This window comes from Lathamus discolor, chromosome 5, assembly GCF_037157495.1.
Source record: "Lathamus discolor isolate bLatDis1 chromosome 5, bLatDis1.hap1, whole genome shotgun sequence".
Taxonomy (NCBI): Eukaryota; Metazoa; Chordata; class Aves; order Psittaciformes; family Psittacidae; genus Lathamus; species Lathamus discolor.
In genome coordinates, this window is record NC_088888.1 from 96,241,028 (window position 1) to 96,259,668 (window position 18,641).

Genomic DNA, 18,641 nt, shown 5'->3' on the forward strand with positions numbered 1-18,641 from the left:
TACTGAAAATGTGACCTGTGAAACCCACTGCACCTTTATTCCAGGTGCAGAAATGTACTCATCCCTTGGCTATTTGATAGGCTAATTTTGTGAAGAAGCTTAGTAGTTTGCTGTATTCCATCCAGAAAGATTTCTTGCCACCTAATGATAATATGTTCAGTTTAGATAGATATTTTCTTTTTTTTTTTACTTGTCACTGCCAAAAGCTAATGTGCCATCATTCAAAACTGGATTTTCTTCAGGAGGGTTGGAGAAACCTTGCTCCAGAGGGCCCACTCAACTTCCCCAGCTTATTCAAGGACATCTGCTCTCTACTCTGGCTACTTCAGAATCATAGAATGGTTTGGATTGGAAGGGACCTTAAGGATTATCTGGTTCTAATCCCCCTGCCATGGGCAGGGACACCTTCCACTAGACTGGGTTGCTCCAAGCCCCATCCAACCTGGCCTTGAACACTGCCAGGGATGGGGCAGCTGCAGCTTCTCTGGGCAACCTGTGCCAGTGTCTCACTACCCACACAGCAAAGAATTTCTTCCTTATGTCCAGCCTAAACCTACCATCTTTCAGTTTAAAACCATGACCCCTTGTCCTACCTTGGCTGGCACGCTGGGAGCTCTTGTCTCCAAGCCTGCATAGTTTTGCAGGAGGCTGGCTCCCTGTCTGCTGCCCACCTCCACTGGCTGCCTGGCAGCTCCTGAGCTCTCAGGCAGAGCACAGTGGCCAGACTCGCTGAAGGCTGCTGCAGGAAAGACACCAGGAGCATAAACACGTGTGCCAGGGGTGTGAGCTAGTGTCTGCCTCACATCGTCCCTCCTGCCAACCTCCAAGAGTGTGTTTTGCTCGGCCCCTGCAGGTACTGTAAGATGATTCACCACGTAAGCTAGAAACCTTTTTCAAAACAACATTTGATGCCTTCATTGAGGACTACATGAGCACAGATGCATTTATTTGTTTCACAGATATCAGGAATTACAAAGAAATTAAAATACATCATCTTAAGATGTGTCCTGCTCTTTCCTCTTGCATTTACATGGGCTATGTGAAGATTTCATCTGATGTCTTTTATGCTTCAGCTAAAGACAGAAATAAAGTATTTTTCTGCTTCTGATAATAAGCAGCTACTCATAATATGTTAAGATGCAGGTAAAATAAGAGCAGAAGCCCTAAAATGCCAGGTTTCCCTGTCTGGGAGCACTGAAAATATGTTTTCCTTTGTAGAGCCGATTTTGGTTTACTTTGCAGTCAGCTAATGGTAAAATGCAGTGATTATAATTCTAGGCTACCTACCAAGGACAAGAAATACGCGGAACGGCTGGGAGTGGTACTTCTGAGAACTGATCACAAACAGCTTCTCTGCTATAGCGTGCAAGTCCCTCTCGAAATGGATGACCACTGGCTGCAGCAGGGCAGCACTGGTGATGTACCTCCTGCTTTGTCTGGAGGATCCACACCAAGGAGCCCAAGGTAGGACACTGATGCTGAGATCTCACCCCAAAGGGACTGTATAGATCCTATGCTACCAGATAGCTCCCAGGAGCCTTGTTTGCGCATATGGTGGGATTTGAACTCTGGGATTACACTGCCTATGTACTCGATGGTGGGCTCACTCCCCTTTCCATCTTGCATCCCATACTGGGGACCACATTCAAAGAGACAGCGCCAAATTCAGACCTGGACTTGAGGCTTGCACAGTGCAAGGAGTAAATTTGGCCCTTTGTAAGTGGTAGGAACATGAATTTCATGCAACACCCCCTTTAGTGAGACCTGAACCATATTGCTGTATTTATTATGCAGGAATTCTATTGCTACATATCATTTCTGCTAAGACAAAACAAGATCTTCCCTCAAAGCACCACGTCTCAACACTTCTAGTATGACACTTCAATTCTAGTATATCTTCATTTGCAAATACAGTTTAGAAATGAGCATCTAAGTATTGATTCATGGATTAATTGGCTCCTCTTCCAGGAGCACTGCTCAGCAGCTGGTGAGGAACTTGATGCTCTCAGGCACAGTTGGTCAGGAGGACTTTCTGCCCCGTGCTTCCCAAGCAGCAACACTGCCTCTCACGCTCCGTCTCTCCTCGCCACCCTCCTCTCCTGGGCCATCCCGCTGTGCGAGGGGCTGTTTTGTCAGTAGCAGTTTTGCTCCAGCTGGGCTTCCAGGAAACAAGCTTGAAGCTCTCGTGGCAAGGGGCTGGGTTCAGCGGCAGTACTCCCGCTCGATGCTTGCCATGAGCTCCTCCTCCGAGTAATCATAGGATATTGTGGACTGTCCCGCCGGCTTCTTGCTGTTCCCTTGTGGGCACCTGCCAGGGAAGGGAATGAGTTATTGGTGCTATGAGACAGGAGCAAGCTCTGAAGATCCGACATGACCCTTACTTCATTTTTTATTTGTGAATGGAAAGATCAGGCTGCGCGTGGCTTGCTGAGACACAGATACTCTTGTCACGTCTAGTTACCATAGCCCCCACAGGCATGCCGCTCGCTGACATTTGCTATTGCTTGGCATCTATTTCAGTCTGAGTTCATTACAGTACAGTGCTTACAAGGCTCCAGATCAAACTCCCAGAACCTTCTGGTGGGTTAGATCAGAGGCCCAGCTAAAGGACCGTATAACCTTTGTGGTAGTTACTAATTTAAGGTTTTGTGCAGAAAGGGTTGGAGCTTCTTTGTATCTGTAAGGGATCTGAGTTCCAACCAAAATATGAATGCAGCCACCTCAAAGTGCTCGTATGGCTTTTATTTTCCCATTAGCACAACTCTCCCATGGCTGGGAAATGACGTACAGTTCAAAGGGAATTGGTATGGGTTTTATTGGCGTCATCAGAGGTGGGCTATGCAGGGTACAAGGGAAATCTGTCCCCACCTGCATGAGGGAGGACGGTGAAAAGTCCTCTGCAAACTCCGACCACTGTAGCTCACGCTACCAAGTCTGCTTGCTTGATCTTGCCCTCCAGGATTCAAGAGAGGAGACAGAGCTGACAGGTGAGTGCTCCCCCTTGACCTTGTAGAGAACTGGGACGTGAGCAAGCCATGCTGTCGGGCCAGGCATCTCTGGAAGCTGGGGCACGTGGCTCCATGAAATGGGGGTCATGCTGAGAGTGCGGAGCTAAATGGAGACTTGAACTGGTAAACCCAAACAGTAAAACGCTCTGCTACACCACGTCAACCGAGACTGGGGGGCTTACTTTGTGACCATCCACTGGTGGAGGACACATAAGCAAGAAAGGAGTGGTTTTGTACGGAAGTTGTTTGCCAGAGGAGAGATTTCCGCATCTCTGCAGCTCCAAGCAGGCAAGTGAATGTAGAATCAGAACTGAAGAAAACAACTCTGGGATGCTTTTCAAAGGAGACCCTGTCATTTACAGGAAGAGCTCTCATAAACTGCTCTCCTTGGGTGAGGAGCATCCACAGTGTTCCTCGGAGAGGCAGCAGCCTGTCTCCTACAGCTATCACTGTGAGGCAAGCAGCAGCAATGCAGCCCTTCCTCTGCTCTTATCTGTCTGGGTCAGAAAGGCTTCTGCCCAGCCCTGCTGCTCTGACCTAGCTGTGTTAATGCTATACCCCGCCGTGACAGAAATAGTTGGATGTTTTCCTGGAGCCACCTGATGACCAGCTGGCATGGGAGCTGGGTCATGTGGGCGTCCTACTCCTCTGCACCGTGTCCTTGATGGCAAGTTCAACTGGCAGCGAGTAGGATTTAGCAAGTGGGCTCTTCTGCTTATTGCTTTTACCCATTTTCCTTCTTCTCATGGCTGTAGGCAGTCTGGTTTCCACTGCAGTAGAAAAGAGCTGGGAAGAAAGCCACAGGTCCAAGAGCCTGAGCCGAACACCGGCAGACACAAAGCAAGAATTAGGGAAAGGAAACGCAGAACTCTGACTGCAACATGTGATCTATTGATTTAAAATCCACACTCTGACAGTCCCTGAACTACTGCTATATTACGTGACGAATTAGAGACGGAGCTCTTGGCAGCTTGCTTGCAGGCCCACAGAAGGGTCATTGTTCCTCTTAGCAGTTACATCTTTTCCCACTGTTAATTATTCTTGATGCTTTGGCTTGCATGGTGACCTCCAAGCATGGGAGAAAATCTCCAGGTAAAGATGGAACTCACTGAAACATAGATGTGATCTTAAAAAGACAAAAGCAAAGCCCACCTACCATGCACATCCCAGAACTGAAGGTAATAGAGAAGGCTGTGAGCAAAGCAAAAGCAAGCTGTTGCTCACGTTCTTTCTATTTTCATGGCAAAGTTCTGTATCATTTAATATGGAAAAACTGATAAAAATTAAAGAATGGGAGGTTCAGTCTGGATAAAAGGAGGAACTTCTGTACCCTGAGGACAGCCAGCAGAGGAACAGGCTGTGGTTGCACAGGCTGCATCCTTGGAGTCTTTCAAGAGCTGACGGACAAAGCCTGGAGCGCTCTGCTTTGACCTCACAGCTGATCCAGCCTGGAGCAGGAGATTGGACCGGAGACCTCATGATGCCCTCATGACCTGAACCCTGACCTCAAAGGTATGTTGGTGCACCTGGTTCTGGGATTAAGTGAGGGGCTGTGGCAGGGAAATCCTGCGCGCAGGATGTGGTCAGGACAGGAGCGGATGCACCGCAACCCTGCTCCTGCCTTCCTGCGGCTGCTCTGACGGGAGGGGAGGCCCCTTGCTGCTCCCATCAACACACAGCCAGGGCTGCAGGTCAGGGCTGAGGATGGGAAGGTCCAGGGTTAATCATTAAAATGCCTTGTGCAAGACCTTGCAGCTGGAAAATGGGTCAAAACAACGCGCCGGTAACACTGCCAGTGACATGAGCCTTGGCAGCAATTATACGGTCATTACAGTGTTCCCGGGCTCTGCCATCCCGCCCGTGGACTACCAGATGATAGAGAATTCCCCAAATAACTGTGGGAGGAAGGAGAGGTAACACGGCACAATCAGGAATACACCAGTGTGCTCCCATGCACATCAAAGGTATTTGCTAGCCTGGCTTAGGTGCTTACGTGGTGTCATGCTGGCATGTTTACCGTACAGGAGGTGCACACCTGCAGCATCTGCCTCGCGTGACTGCTCCCTTGGCAGACAGCATTAGGTCTCCATGTCTAGTTTTTCTTCTCCTTGACTGACATTGATTTCTTCTTTAATTGGCTTCATGGGAATGTCTTTAGTCAGCAGCTCCACCAAGACACGGCTGATTTTTGCTGCTTGTAACGCGAGTGCTTACCTAGGATAATTCCAGCCACAGAAATGTGAAGGGTGAGACTCCTACACCCATTAACTGCTGTTTCTGGGCTTGACTTCATCTGATTTCTTCAAAATATGGTTTTGGACCATTTCCAAAAAAGTGTCTGCGTGCAGTTCTTGCCAGCAGAAATTGTAGCCCTGGTTATCACGGGCAATACAGGCACTTCACACGTGGGGCTTCGCAGTGGGTATAAAGTGAATGTTATCTAAATGAAAATCAGCTCCTGCTCCGTCATCCCAGGTTAGAAACCTGCTTCTGCTGTCTCAAGTCCTCCCTTTTGCATGTCAGAGAAGGAAACCTTGTCGGGGTGAGGGGCCAGCAGGAGTCTGGGACTGGGAAGCATGATGGTGACTGCGGCAGGGCTGGTTGTGCACCCCCAGAGGGGGCTGCTCAGTTGCCATCACAGTCCAAAGCCCCCTGAGGATGCTGGAGAGCCCAAGAGAGTCCCCACGAGAGTGCCCGTGAGAGCCCCGCCGCCGGGAAAGCCAAGGGGAGAGGTGTTTTCCAAGTGCTCCTGCCTCCAGCAGCCTTGCCAGTGAGCTCCCTGCCAGCTGGGAGGGAGAGGACAGGGGAGCACGGCGCCCAGGCTCTCGTGTCACATCCACCAGCGCTGCTCAGCATTAGTAGGTCACACAGCCTGGCAGCCAGGATCTGCAGATCAGTCTGCTCTCGAGTGCTGAGGGAGCAGAGGGCTGGCTCACAGTTGGAGCTTAACCTTTGAGAGTCGCTCTTCACCGTGAGGAGATGGTATTTTAAGATGTTTTTCCAAGCCTTTTTGTTTCATTTAGGTTTCTTCAACACGTGTGGCAAACTGCTCCCATTGCTCTTGGTGCAGGCAGACTCAGAGGCACAGCTTTTGCTTGTGAAAGAGTTCAGGTTTCTTTTGTCACCTAGTGCAGTAGGTCGCCACCATTCCCCTGTCCCGGAGGGACACTCGTGTCTCTAACTGATGTATTATAGGAGCATCTCATGAGTTTTCTTTATGATTCCTGGGTAGCAAAGAGATGTTAGTCTCCTTTTCTACATGCTGCAGAGCCCACACGTGACCTGTGGGTGAACCAGGGCCTGAGCTACTCCTTGAAGCAATCCTCCCTAGCTTCCCTCCCTAGTTTTATCAAGTTCCATCAAGGTGCCTCTCTGGCAGGCAGACACCCTAAATTCTGCATTGCTCATGACAAGAAATGAATCTCTATACTGTACTTGAGCTGGAGCCTTGATCTTTACAGGCAGCATAGCTCCTGGATTTTCTTTTTGATTAGCAAATAGGTAGAGGACAGGACATTTAGGGCTACAATCCATTCCCACCTCCCTCTTGCACAGTAGAAGGTATGCAGGAATAGCTTTCCCCTTTATGCTCCCTTTGTTCCAGCTGCTTTCCTCCCCGAAGTTATAATGAAAGCACGGGGTACTCACTGATGGTCAGCATTGTTGTTCTCTGGGCTCACAGGGCTTCTGGTTGACAAAGCCTGCGAAAGAAGACAAGCCATGTATTTCAGTTACAACACTGTGAAGTTGAGGGAGGTGATCCTGCCCCTTTACTCTGCTCTGGTGAGACCCCACCTGCAGTGCTGCATCCAGTTCTGGGGCCCGCAGTACAGAAAAGACCTGGACCTGTAGGAGAGGGTCCAAAGGAAGCCACAAAAACGATCAGAGGGATGGAGCACCTCTCTTTGAGGAAAGCCTGAGAGGGTTGGGGTTGTTGACGGGGGGTTGGACTGACTGATCTTCAAAGGTCCTTCCAACACAAACTACTGTTTACTTCTATGAAACCTATCTCTGTCTACACTGGGCTATATCTTCCCCGGTTTAAACCCCAAACAGCCTCTGTGGAGAAAATACAGGTGCAGGAGAGTCCCTTCTACTAACTACCACTCTGCTAGCTCTGATTCACCATTTAGGGCAGCTGAGTGCGGGCAGGCTACAGAACCAAATCACTGAACATTAACTCATTAAACCTGCCAGTTTTCACTGCCTCCCCCAGCTGACAGGGCGCACTATGGAAATACCTGCTAAGGAAGGAAGTTAAAGCAATACGGACCCAGTTCTTCCCACCTGACAAAGCCACTTCCCTGAAATGATCCATCTGGAGTGAAACATCCACCCTCCCTATGCTGGAAGCCAACAGGTTTCCAGCAGGACAGCAGGGGGGCAACCAAAGCCAAACCTAACGGCACGTAAAATGGGAAAATGATGGGACACTGTGTCTGCCTGAGCCCCCAGCTGGACCAGTAATAAAATGACCCCCTGCAGCCAGATGCTACTGAGAAGAATATCATTTTCATTGTTTTCAACTTCCTCTCTGTACTATGGAAGACTTGTAACGTCTTTTGGTACCTGTCAAAAGGCATTCTACTTCCTTTCAGAAGGGGCCCTGCTCTTTGGCAATGCTTTGTTTTCTCTGGAACAGCCTGAAGTGATCAAGAAACAGCTCCTGGGTCCAAGAAGAGATGAGGCTATGTGATAAAGCTGATGGCGAGGGAACAGAGCTCCTGCCTGGTTATTTAGCATCATTTACTGGCTATATCCCACAAGCGACAAGAGCAAGCAGTGGTGCCAGGAGGACACCGCACTGTGTTCCAAGAGCTCACTTCTCCTGGGTGTGTGCTCCGTAATGCACATCATGCATCGTCCTCATCATCACCATCACCCACTGGGCTCCTGCTGCCACCCCGGTTTCTTTCCACCAGGTGAAGAACATTATTAATCCTCAGCACCAAGGGGAATACGGTTCTCCAAGAGTGCTTTGATGATGCTCTTCCCACAGCGAGAACCCAGCTTCCAACACTTCTGGCAAAGGATGGGTTTGGATCATTTTAGGGAGGGGTTTGAACTGTACAGTAGGTTGCCTTTGCTTTCTTCCCTTGTGGCTGACTCCTCCGTATTATGAGCTGTACGTGTGGTGTGGGTGGAAGACAGAATTAATTAGTCATCAGGACAGAGCAGCTCTGGTTAGCAGAATCTGCTTCTCTGTGCAAAATCAGCTCCCACCTTCTCCAAGGGATCCGTCAGCAGCCACACTTATTTCCCAAGAGAACCTGGCACTGGCAGAACTGGATCTCTACTGACACAGAACCTGGTGCATGACATAAAACTGGTGACAAGTGAAACCAAAAGGCACCTCCAGCCTCTGCCCCTCCTTCCCTGTCAGAGCCTCCACACTCTGGGAGCTGCTCCCAGCTCCTCCGGGCACAGGGCGCGTGGCTCCGCGGTGCTGCATGGTGCCGGGCAGCAGGCAGGATGCGGAGCCGTCACGGGCACTGAGGCACAACGAAGCTGACCCCACCCAGCCCGCCCGGCACTGCTGTGATGTGCGTGGTGCAAGGTCAGCACGTAATTAGTCCCAGCCCTTCATGCGTGTTAATACGATGCACACGTCACGACACTTTAATATTATGGGTTCCTATCCTACAGCTAAATAAGCAATTACAGGCCTGCTTGGCCTGTGCCCTGCTAAGAGATAAATGCAGTCAGCTTCTCCTTTCTGCAGCTTGCAGTCATCTTTTTATTACTCATTCAGACCGCAGCGTGTCTCCTTATTTTCCACCCTGTTCCCACTGTAGGCATCTCGTGCTGGGGTTTCTTGTGCTACAATGCTCCACACTGCCACCACCTCCAAGTTGGAAGGCTTGGATATTAAGCTCACCCAGCACGTACTTGGGTTTAATTTGATGTAATGAGATGTGAGGAGGAAAGGTTTGTCAGCCATTCTTTATGTTAGGGCAGCAGCTCCTGGGAGCAAGGCAGAGCAGAGAGCTAGAACCAGGGCTATTTCTCTCTATTGCATGCATGAAGCAGCACTCTCGGGGTGCAGCTTTGCATTCCCCACAACCCAGGGCAAGCTGTGGCTGGTGTTCCTTATAGTCCAGCCCTTCCCCATCACCTCCCTTCCCTCTCCTGTCAGCCCTAGCATCTGCAGGTGGGCTGGGTGAGAACACCCGCCCCTGGGACCCACAGGGCAATGTGGAGCAAATGCACCACCACAGGCCCTGAGCTGCCCCCCAGCTGTGTTGAAACCAGCCAGCCATAATCTCAGCTGTTAAAGTCACATTGTCTCCAAAACTAGGTGTCCAAATTCAAATTGCCTTTTGGGGATGGTCCCTGAGCCATGCCTAAGTGTTATTTGGGAGCCTGCATGTTGATCTTGGCCAAGACCATGCCAGCTTAGTGGGGCAGACCATTGTGATCCAATGCCAGGCAGCTGCTACGGTACAGTTTACCAGTACAGATCGAGCCCTGAGACATAGGCATAGACCCTGAGTGGTTCCATCATGTACAGGAGAGCCTAGAGAGTGACAGCCACCTAAAACATCCTCATGGGAGCAGTGTGGTCCCCAAAAGTGCTGGTCCCCCGGGCTGTGATTTCATAGCACAAATGTAAGCCAGTGCCTCCTTCCCTGCCTCCACTCTCCCTTCACAAACAGCCCGTGAACTGGAGCAGGGGACTGGTCTGAGCTGAAAGGAAGGCGATGTCAGCCGGAGCGTGCGGCAGCAGTCTGCACAGCGCTGCAGAAGGCTGAGCTGGTACAGCAGAAGGGCAGCACCCTCCAGCGACGCCAGCAAACGATGTGGCTGGCTAAGACAGTCACCGCTGCCCGAAACAGCCTCTCACGGACCCGCAGCCGGGAGTACCATGGCAAAGCAATCCAGCTTATCTAACGCGTCAGTAGGTACCAAACAGGATGTGTATCCAGCCGCATCCCAGGCAAAGCGCTCCCAGCCTTGCTCTGGTCTGCAGCAACATCCTCTGGCCAGTGGAGGAATTAAGAATATGCGATAGACGGGAAGTGGGCAGGGACGCGGGGACTTCCCACGCTGCTTCTCTCCTGCCAACTAAAACACTAGCTCCCAGCTATGCTGCGCATGCCCTGTGCTTAGTTTCTGGATCAGGAATGGTTTCAGGGCAAAAGAGACCCGTGCTCTGCCAAGTGATGGAGGAAAAATACCTAGTCAGCAGGTTGCTGGATCCAGCTGCAGCACAGCTGCGCTGGGAGGGTGACAGTGGCGGAGGGGACAGCACAGCTCACTGCTTGCTGGGTGCTGAAGTTCCAGGTGCTCTTAAAAAGGCAAGGATCATAACATGAGAGAGAGGGAGAGCTTCTGCTCAGCAACCACCCAGACATTAACTGCAGAACCAGAAATAATCTGACTTTGGGCTTTTGATGTAGCTGCTTCCCTAGGCTGGAGTTCAAGCAGTCCTGGATGTTCAGCTGGGAAAGACCTGAAGCACCCTGGCCAGTAGAGGTTGTGTTCCCTATGCAACTGCAGGAGAACTACTTGACTCAGGGGCATTTTTTGACCATTAACACAACCAGGAAGAAAATGTTGAAATAACTTGCTAGCAGCACTGAATCAGAACTATCAAATTTCTGCTTGAGGGAAGCACATTTTAACAGGAGTAGAAAACTAAACTTACGTGAGTTCCTGTAAGAAACTAATGGGCACAACATGAAATGTCCCCACAGGACCCTGCTATGTGTTCACAGCCACGAGATGATGCCGCACCACATCAATCTGCAGAAAGAACATTCATCTGGCTGAAAATACCACGCAAAGCTTCAGAGTCCTGGGTGTTTCAAAAGGATATGATAGTCCATCTAGAAATCAGTTAATACACCCGCTACCTGTGTTATTCTTGCGCTGCAGCTGGGGTGATAGGCTTACTGTAATCACATCCCATCTCCAGTCAGGAGGATTGGTGGTGCCATGGAAAAAGCTTTTCAAGCAAGGCCCTAACATGCCTGCGTGACTCTTCCCTTTCAGGAAACCAGAGGGGAAATACCTGAGGCTGCAGCCTTTCCCCTGCTTCCCACCAGGAGCTGCCATCCCATTCTGTGCTGCGGCAGCACCTGCAAAACCACAAGTACTTTTTCTGTCTTGACCAAAGAAACAAGGAAGCACATACAGCTCTCTGGAATTGAGGGCAATCCTGAAAACAGACCTTTGATGCTGACAAGGAGGTACTGGGGTCTGCTCTGAGCTGGGTTCAGGCTGCCTATCAGGATTTGGTTTCCAGCCCACAGCTGCAACATACTTTCACCCTTCTCACTTCCAGGCACTCTTTAAACGCAAGAGGTAGCTCAAGCCTTCAGATGCAGCCACATCCCTCTCCTCCAGCCCCTGCCACCTGGCCTGACTGCCCATCGGTGCTGCCAGCTTGCTGCTGGATGATGCAGTGCATCAGGGTTTCAGGTGTGAAGCATAGCGCTGATGTGCATCACATACAGGAGAAACCCAGCCATGACGCAGAGAGCTGAATCCTGCCTGCAAGCAACCGCTCTCTTCTTGCCATGGCAAACCTTTCCTCTCCTTCAGTTGGCCACAGTCTGCTCCCCCATGGGCTGTTTCTCACTGGACTTCTGCAGTATCTCCTTGTTGCCCTTCCTCCTCCTCCCTCGTCTTTCCCCCATTAGCTTCGTTTAATCAGCCATCTCTTCTCTGAAATTTCTTTGCTCATGCTCCAGTCTGCACAGCTGAGCAGGGCAAAGCAACCCAGCTCTCACCACCAGACAGAACTTACAAACGACTGCTCGAGAAGCTGGCAAGGCTGAGAGAAGCTGCCCTCAAAACTTCTAGCGAGGAACTAGTGATGCAACGAAGCTGGTATCCCTTTCCAGAAACCGCCCCCGCCAGCCTCACGGGAAGGGTGGGACTGAAAGACTAAACTGCATCCAGTAAACAACCAGAACTCGGTGCTGCAAACAGTCCCCTCCCTCCTCCTCTCAGGCTCGTGACATTTTAGGCCTCGAGGAGCCCGAATGGTAAGCCCGTGTCTGCTGTCTGTACCAAGGCCACGCCATGCTCAGGTAAAGAAAGTGCTACCAAGGAGAGCTTCAAGTTTTCCCTGAAAATATCTCAGATTTTCTTGTATGTCTTTTACATCTCTGAGAAACACTGGCTTTGAAAAGCACTGGTAATTCTTTGCTGTCTTTCAGGCAAGCTGTCTTGGTGAAACCAGAGATGTGAACTTCCTTCCCAGAGGTAGCAGCAGCAGCTGGACGAGGAGACACACAAGATGCTTGGTGTCACTGAGGTGTCACAGGCAGCATCACAGTGTGCTGCACCCAGCTGGCCACACTGAGTGACTGAGGCCCCACATGCCGGCTTCAGGCTGGATTTTGAAGGCCCTCACAGCCATCTCTGTGCTGCAGTGCTTGACAATGTTCCCATCCCGGGTTTGCATCCTGTGTGACCACAGCACAGGGTGGCTGAGGTGATGCTCTGGGTTCCTCACCATCGTTTCTGCTGCAGGAGGAGGTCTGCAGCAGGGGCATAATGACCCCCTCTACCCCACCCCAGGTGCCGCATCTTTAATTCTTCAGCCTTTCTGGTTTGCTCCTTGTCATTAGCTCTCTAGAATTCACTGCCATGGAATACTGCCTCTCTGACTGAGATGGGGGACAGCTCCATTGCCTTTTTTATAAATGATTACCCAGAATATACATCACTTCAGATAGAGCTAAAATACCGCTTTATGCACAGAAAAAAATCACCATTAATGTAATAATTATTTTTAAAGATGCAGCCATGATATTCACATGCGGAAACAGGGGGAAATGGATACTACCAACCTCTATTCCCATAAGCAAAGGTAAAAGGGAGAAGACAGGAGGACTGCTCATAAATGAGAGGCCCGCAGACAGAAGGTTGTGCCGGACTGAGCTCCTGTTCACACCACAGGAGGGTTTGGAGTTAACACAGCAAGGAAAAACACGACAATACAAGATGTCTGGTTTTGTTTTCCATTTCCAAATCTGGCTTTCTTCGAGGCTTCTCTTTAAAACTCCTCAAAAAAACCCTCCAAAAGGTTCTCATACTGGACCCTGCCAAGTTTCCTAATGGCAAAATTACTTTGTGTTAAAGTTACCCCATGGACACGCAGTTCGGCAACGGAAATGATACACTCCTACAGAGCAAAACCAAGGCAGGCAAGGCAGAAAGTTCCTGGGTCCTAAATATTCATTCTATTTTAGAATCTACTGCTTTAGTCTGACGACTGTTGTGCGTTTGTGGAGAGCAGCGTTTATCTAACAAACACAACTTCCACAGCTGAGGAAAGATGACAGAAGCTGGCGATTTTTGGCCTTGTCACCAGATGATATAGATGCTGCCGTTATTTTTGGATAGGAAAAGAAAAAAGAAAAGATAAATCTCGACCCCCTCCGAGGCAAATCCATTATTTGTTAAACTGAAAGAGACTGAAATGCTTTCTTAGGAAGAGCCAGACTGCAGTTGCAGCAGAGTGGCAAACATTAAACGGCAGCTTTATGTTCATGTTTTTAAACTCCTGTTTACAAGCCCGACCCAGGGAGAAGCAGGAGCCGGCCTTCATAAAGCCGAGCTCTTTCCACAAGGGAGGGAAAGAAACTTTCCGCAGCACAGGGCGACTGGAGACCGAACGGAATCGCCCTTTTCGGGACCATGTTTCGCTTGCACCACGGGAATGATGCAAGGGAGAGAGAGAATGCGAAGGGAGCAGGCAGTGCGACCGGGAACAGCTCGCTAGTGAAGGCAGAACGAGTTCAGTGCCACTTCTGCCCGGAGGAAGCCGTGGCTGCAGCAGTTACCCTCGGCTGCGTCAGGGCTCCCCCGTCCAGCGGGAACCCCCAGGGGATGCGGGATGCCGGCCGGTCGCAGGGTCCCGGGTGCGGGCACTTACCGCCTGCGGCAGCAGGGCCCCCCCGCCGCCTCCCGCCGCCGCGTCCCCGCAGCGGCCGCCGTCCCGGAGCGGGGGGCTGCCGGCGGCGGCCGGGGCCCGGCGGCCGGGGGCGGGCAGCGCCGCCGCCTCCTCGCCCTCGGCCAGCGCCGTCTGCAGCAGCTCCCGGCGCTCCGGCGCCTTGCCCACGGGCACCGCCGCCCGCGCCGCCGCCGCGCCCCGCCGCCGGCTGCTCCCGCTGCCCATGGCGGCCGGCGGTGCCGCGGCCCGGGGGCTGTGCCGGCGGGGAGCGCTGCGGGCCCCGCCGCCTCTCCCGGCCGGGGCGGGCGCGGTTCTTGGCCGCTCCTCGGTTCCAAAGCCTTTGGGGGAGGGGGCAGAATCCCACCCAGAAGTGGCCCAGCGGCGCGGAGGGAGCCGGGGCGCAGGGAGCGGTGCGCGGCCGTCTCTAAGCACGCTCTCTGAGCTCGGGGCGCCCGCGGGCTGCCGCCCTCCTCTTACCGTGCCAAAACCTTCTAACCCAGCCCGTTATGTCAGGCCTGCCGAGCCCCCGCTCCTTACACGCACCTCCCGGCGGTGTCAGCTCCAGGGACCGTGCAGCAGCGGCAGCAATCCTGAGCTAAATTCCGGGACACCTCCCCCAGACAGGTCTTGCAGAGCTTCGGAGAACAGCGAACGCAGCCCAGAGGAACTTACACGTGGGAGATTTAGGTTAGATAGAAGGAAGGAATTCTTCACTGTGAGCGTGGAGCAGGTTGCCCAGAGAAGCTATGGCTGCCCCATCTCTGCCAGTGCTCAAGGCCAGGTTGGCTGGAGCTTTGAGCAACCTGCTCTAGAGGAAGGTGTCCCTGCCCATGGCAGGGGGTTGAAACTAGATGGTCTTTAAGGTCTCTTTCAACCCAAACCATTCAGTGATTCTATGATGCCATTTGGGGCCGGTTTGGGGCACGAAGTGGCAGTTCTGGCAGTGCTCTTGGGCTTGGGGGGTTTCTGCCCTTGGACTGATCAGTCAAAGGACTGACGTTTCAGGAAAGCCTCATGCAAAGGATGAGAGATGTGGGCACCTCCTCTGCTTGACCCACAGATGGAGTCACTCTCTGCTTCCCGGCAGCCTGCCGAGCCTGTGGAGCAGATCCCCTAACCATCATCCACTGCATTTTCCTGTCTTTGCTTCTGACAATGAAATACTTGCGTTGGACACTCTGGAAGGTGTCACTCTGAAACAAAGTCCCTGTCAGAGGCCAGGCTGTTGTTTTTCCCCTGGGGAGTAGAGCAGGAGGGGTAAGGTGGCTCTTTGGGTTCCAGCCCCGATCTGCAGCCCAGGGTTGAGTGGGAAGGAGAGCACATCTCATGTACATGGGTGCAATAGGCTTTTCCAGCTGGAGGAGACGGGAGTTGAGGAGAAGACTTTTGACCTTCACCACCCTAACTGCACTGAGGGAGTTCAGTCCCAGCCTTGGACTCAAGCTGCTTCCTTAAATCAACCCAACCTACATTATTTCATCCTGGGAAAGCATATTCCTGTAGTTGTATTGCTTTTTGGACACGACGTCAGCATCTCTGAAAGAAGAGGAGGCAGTGGGGCCTTTGGGCTGGGTGGGAGCAGCGGTGTCGTCAGCCCTCACGGGCTGTTCCTCAGGGCTCTTCAGGACATGGCTCTGCCACCTTTTCCTGTCCTGTTTTCTGAGCTTTCCCCAGCATGACTGGTGCTTGTGCTCCTGGGGGGGCTCTGGGCTGTGCATGTGTGGCACATCCTTCCCCAGGGGGAAAGGCTCTGCAGGCATCAGGGACAAACAGTATTGCCAATAAGAAGTGAGCAAATTCTTCCTCCTCCTCCTCCTCCATCCCCGCAGGCTGTCTCTGAAGGACTGGAGCCTCCTGGAAAGTTTCCTGGCTGCCCCCATGGAAACAGTTCATTCCAGGGCAGTCCCTCAGATTGGCTTGGAAGTGATGCTGGCTCCGTAAACCGGCTGTCAAAGCAAGCCAAATGCCTCGTGTTTTGAAGCGGCTCGCTGCTGGAGCCAGGGAAGTGTTTGAGCAGCGGTGACCCCAGATGCTGCTGCTGTGGTTTGGCAGTGACACCGAAGGACTCTGAGGCCATTCAGCGATATTTTCCTGCTGTGAAGACTTTAGGACTGCTGAAAATTAGCAGATATTCAAAAAACTAAAGGCCTGATAAGCACGTGACTTTTCAGGAAGATCGGTGGTGAGTGGCTTTCGAATTCCTCTGTACGATGGACTGATGGCTGCTAACACTGTTTCCCAGCAGGACCAGTGGATAATATCTTGGCTGATCTTCAAGGGTTGGAAGTGTGTAGTGCAAGTGCCAAGTATGGCATGTGGATCAATTTTGGATGGCGCTCAGCCAGGCTGGCGAGGAGCCAGGAGCTTTCACATCCAAAGCACAGTGTTGAGAGCCAGCGGCGCCAGCTCCCGGCTTCTCCCGGCGTCCTGTGGGAGCCCAGGAGCTGTTTGGGAGGACGATGATGCAGTTACATGGTAGGTGGCCTCTTCTGACTCCTGCTGTGCTGGCACCCTCCGCCTCTGCTCTGGGAAAGAAAAGGATGTGTGCTGTGCATGAAAGGTTGCCTATCTCTGTTAGACAGCACTCTTCAAACCTGGCAATTGTTTCTTCTAATAAAGGAATTAATTACTTACGTGTATGTGTATATGTGTGTGTATATATATATATATATATATATATATATATATATGCAGGCATACACACCCCCACATGTATAAGTAAGCATAGTAACACCCAAGTCTTGCCCAAACCATCACATTTATTTGAGCAACATGGGAGTATTTTAAGCTCGCTATTATCCATTGAAGCCACCAGCACTGATTTGTGCTGCTGTAGTATTTGACTGGGGTTCTAACAGCAAAGTTAGTGGAGTCAAGCCAGTCAATTGCCTGGGCAAAATATTGCTTTCAGATTGCTCATTCCCTGAGTATGCGAATAAGCCAGACGGACTCTGCCTTACCCCACGTCTCATCCGCAGACTACACGTACGATCGTAACTCTCCTCCCTCCTTACAGTCTTTCATCTGTGAGGGCAAGTGAAAAATCACAGCCAGCTCCAGCCAAGCTGCTTGTCCCCAGCCCCTGGTTGCTGTGGGATGGTCTCACAGACCTCATCTCAATCTCAAAGGGAGACCCTGTAGTGCCAGGCTTCCTTTCTACTGAAGCCAAGGGCTTGTGATTCCTCTGCTGTACAGAGCCTGAGCTTTTTGCTTCCTCAGGTCTTTGCTCTATGTCTCCAACCCATGAAGCAACCCCCTCGCTACAGGACAGATCTTCATGACTTTAGCCACTGCAAGGACCAGCACAGCCCATCCCTTGCACTCAGGACATTAGCGCAAGGAGGGGATGGGGCGGATGGAAGACAGATACCAACACACCCTCTGCCCCACAGACAGGTTCCTCTGGCAGGAGCAACACCCGAAGAGGGTCCCAGCACCAGCATTTGGAAGTGCCCGGGGGGCTGTAGCTGGGCTGTATTGCTCTTCATGCCAGCAAGGCATGATGGGCAGCTGCAGCACTACTAGTAGTTACTATGAGAGCACCAGAGAGCAAACATACGAGGAGCTTCCTTGCTGGGTAAAATAACAGGCTCCCTCTGATACAATAACCAAAACAGAACCTGGGGAGCTCTGTTTTGTCAGGGTTTTGTTCCCACTAGAAGTTTTCTAGGCTATTTGCAGTTAGTTCGTTGAAGGAGCTGATCTTGTAACAATAAACATCACACCATGTGTTTAGGTTTTGTCTTCTTTCTTAATACTTGCAGTATTTTCAGCAAGTCTTCTGTAAAGATAGATACAGCCCCTTGGTGTGAGAGCTCTGGAAAGCTATGGGAGTTTTTGTGGTTGTCTATATTAGCCACAAAAAGGATTAAAAGTCACAGGTGAAATGCATCATGTCAGAAAGAATCTCCCCCTTTTGCTCACTGACTAAAAGGGTGGTTCCTCCTGTGCTGTCCCGGCATCCTAAGGCCCCTGTTGGGGTACCCACTTCCCTGGGATGTGCTGCATCTTCCCAGCTGTCCCCCACTGTGGCACGGACACTGCCTGATGGTCATGGGGAAGGACATGCTGGCAAGTTTGGAGAAAGCCTGGAGATCTTGGTACAGATTTCTGCTGTGGGTTTGTTAGAAGCAGCCCAGTGAAAGCCCATTAGGAGTTCGTGCAGATTTCAAACTATCTTAGGCAGCTTTTGCCATGCTCTATGGAGAAAATAATAAGATTTGGTCTCTATGGGGCATGCGGGAGAACCTTTATCTTTCCCTCTGCAAACTGCTGGACTGACGTTACCCTTCAGTGAACAGGTTTATTTATTAATCTGCCTTTCTGTCATTAACTTGTGTGTAGCAAAGGCACGTTGCTCAAAGCAGAGCCAGCCTCTATCGCCTGGCTTTCAAACCTTTTCCCTGATGCCATCTTCGCTTGGGGTTTTCTGCAATTCTAACCCAAAACCTCCTGCGAAATTTATTTCTAATTCTGACAGTTCTCCAGGCTTTTGCTTTGATGCTGAGACTTCATGTCCTGACCTGATGAGCTACATCCTGACCTGATGAGCTGTGAAGTGCAGCACAGGGAAAAAGCTGGGCTTGAGAACAGAGCACAGCTTGGGTACCCAAATGGGGAACAGAGGAGGGAATTGGCTTTGCTGCCACGAGAAAAAGAGTTGCAAGAGAGGCCAGCGAAACACAGAGAGGAAAGATCCAAGAGGCTGAGTTGGAAAGTGATGG

At 51.3% G+C, this 18,641-nt stretch overlaps 1 protein-coding gene and 1 long non-coding RNA gene across 2 annotated transcripts; one reads left to right on the top strand and one right to left on the bottom strand.

The window, feature by feature from the left end:
* Nucleotides 1–917: 917 nt before the first annotated feature.
* On the bottom strand, nucleotides 918–14,321 carry CYS1 (cystin 1). The gene is made up of 3 exons (XM_065681615.1): nucleotides 13,900–14,321; nucleotides 6,657–6,709; nucleotides 918–2,308 (listed from the first exon to the last, which is right to left on the bottom strand). The coding sequence occupies exons 1-3, from the start codon at nucleotides 14,140–14,142 to the stop codon at nucleotides 2,203–2,205; spliced, it is 402 nt and encodes a 133-aa protein (XP_065537687.1). The 5' UTR covers nucleotides 14,143–14,321; the 3' UTR covers nucleotides 918–2,202.
* On the top strand, nucleotides 11,987–13,514 carry LOC136015551 (uncharacterized). Its single transcript, XR_010613251.1, has 2 exons — nucleotides 11,987–12,046; nucleotides 12,176–13,514. It is a non-coding gene; the product is annotated as an uncharacterized LOC136015551 (long non-coding RNA).
* Nucleotides 14,322–18,641: the final 4,320 nt, after the last annotated feature.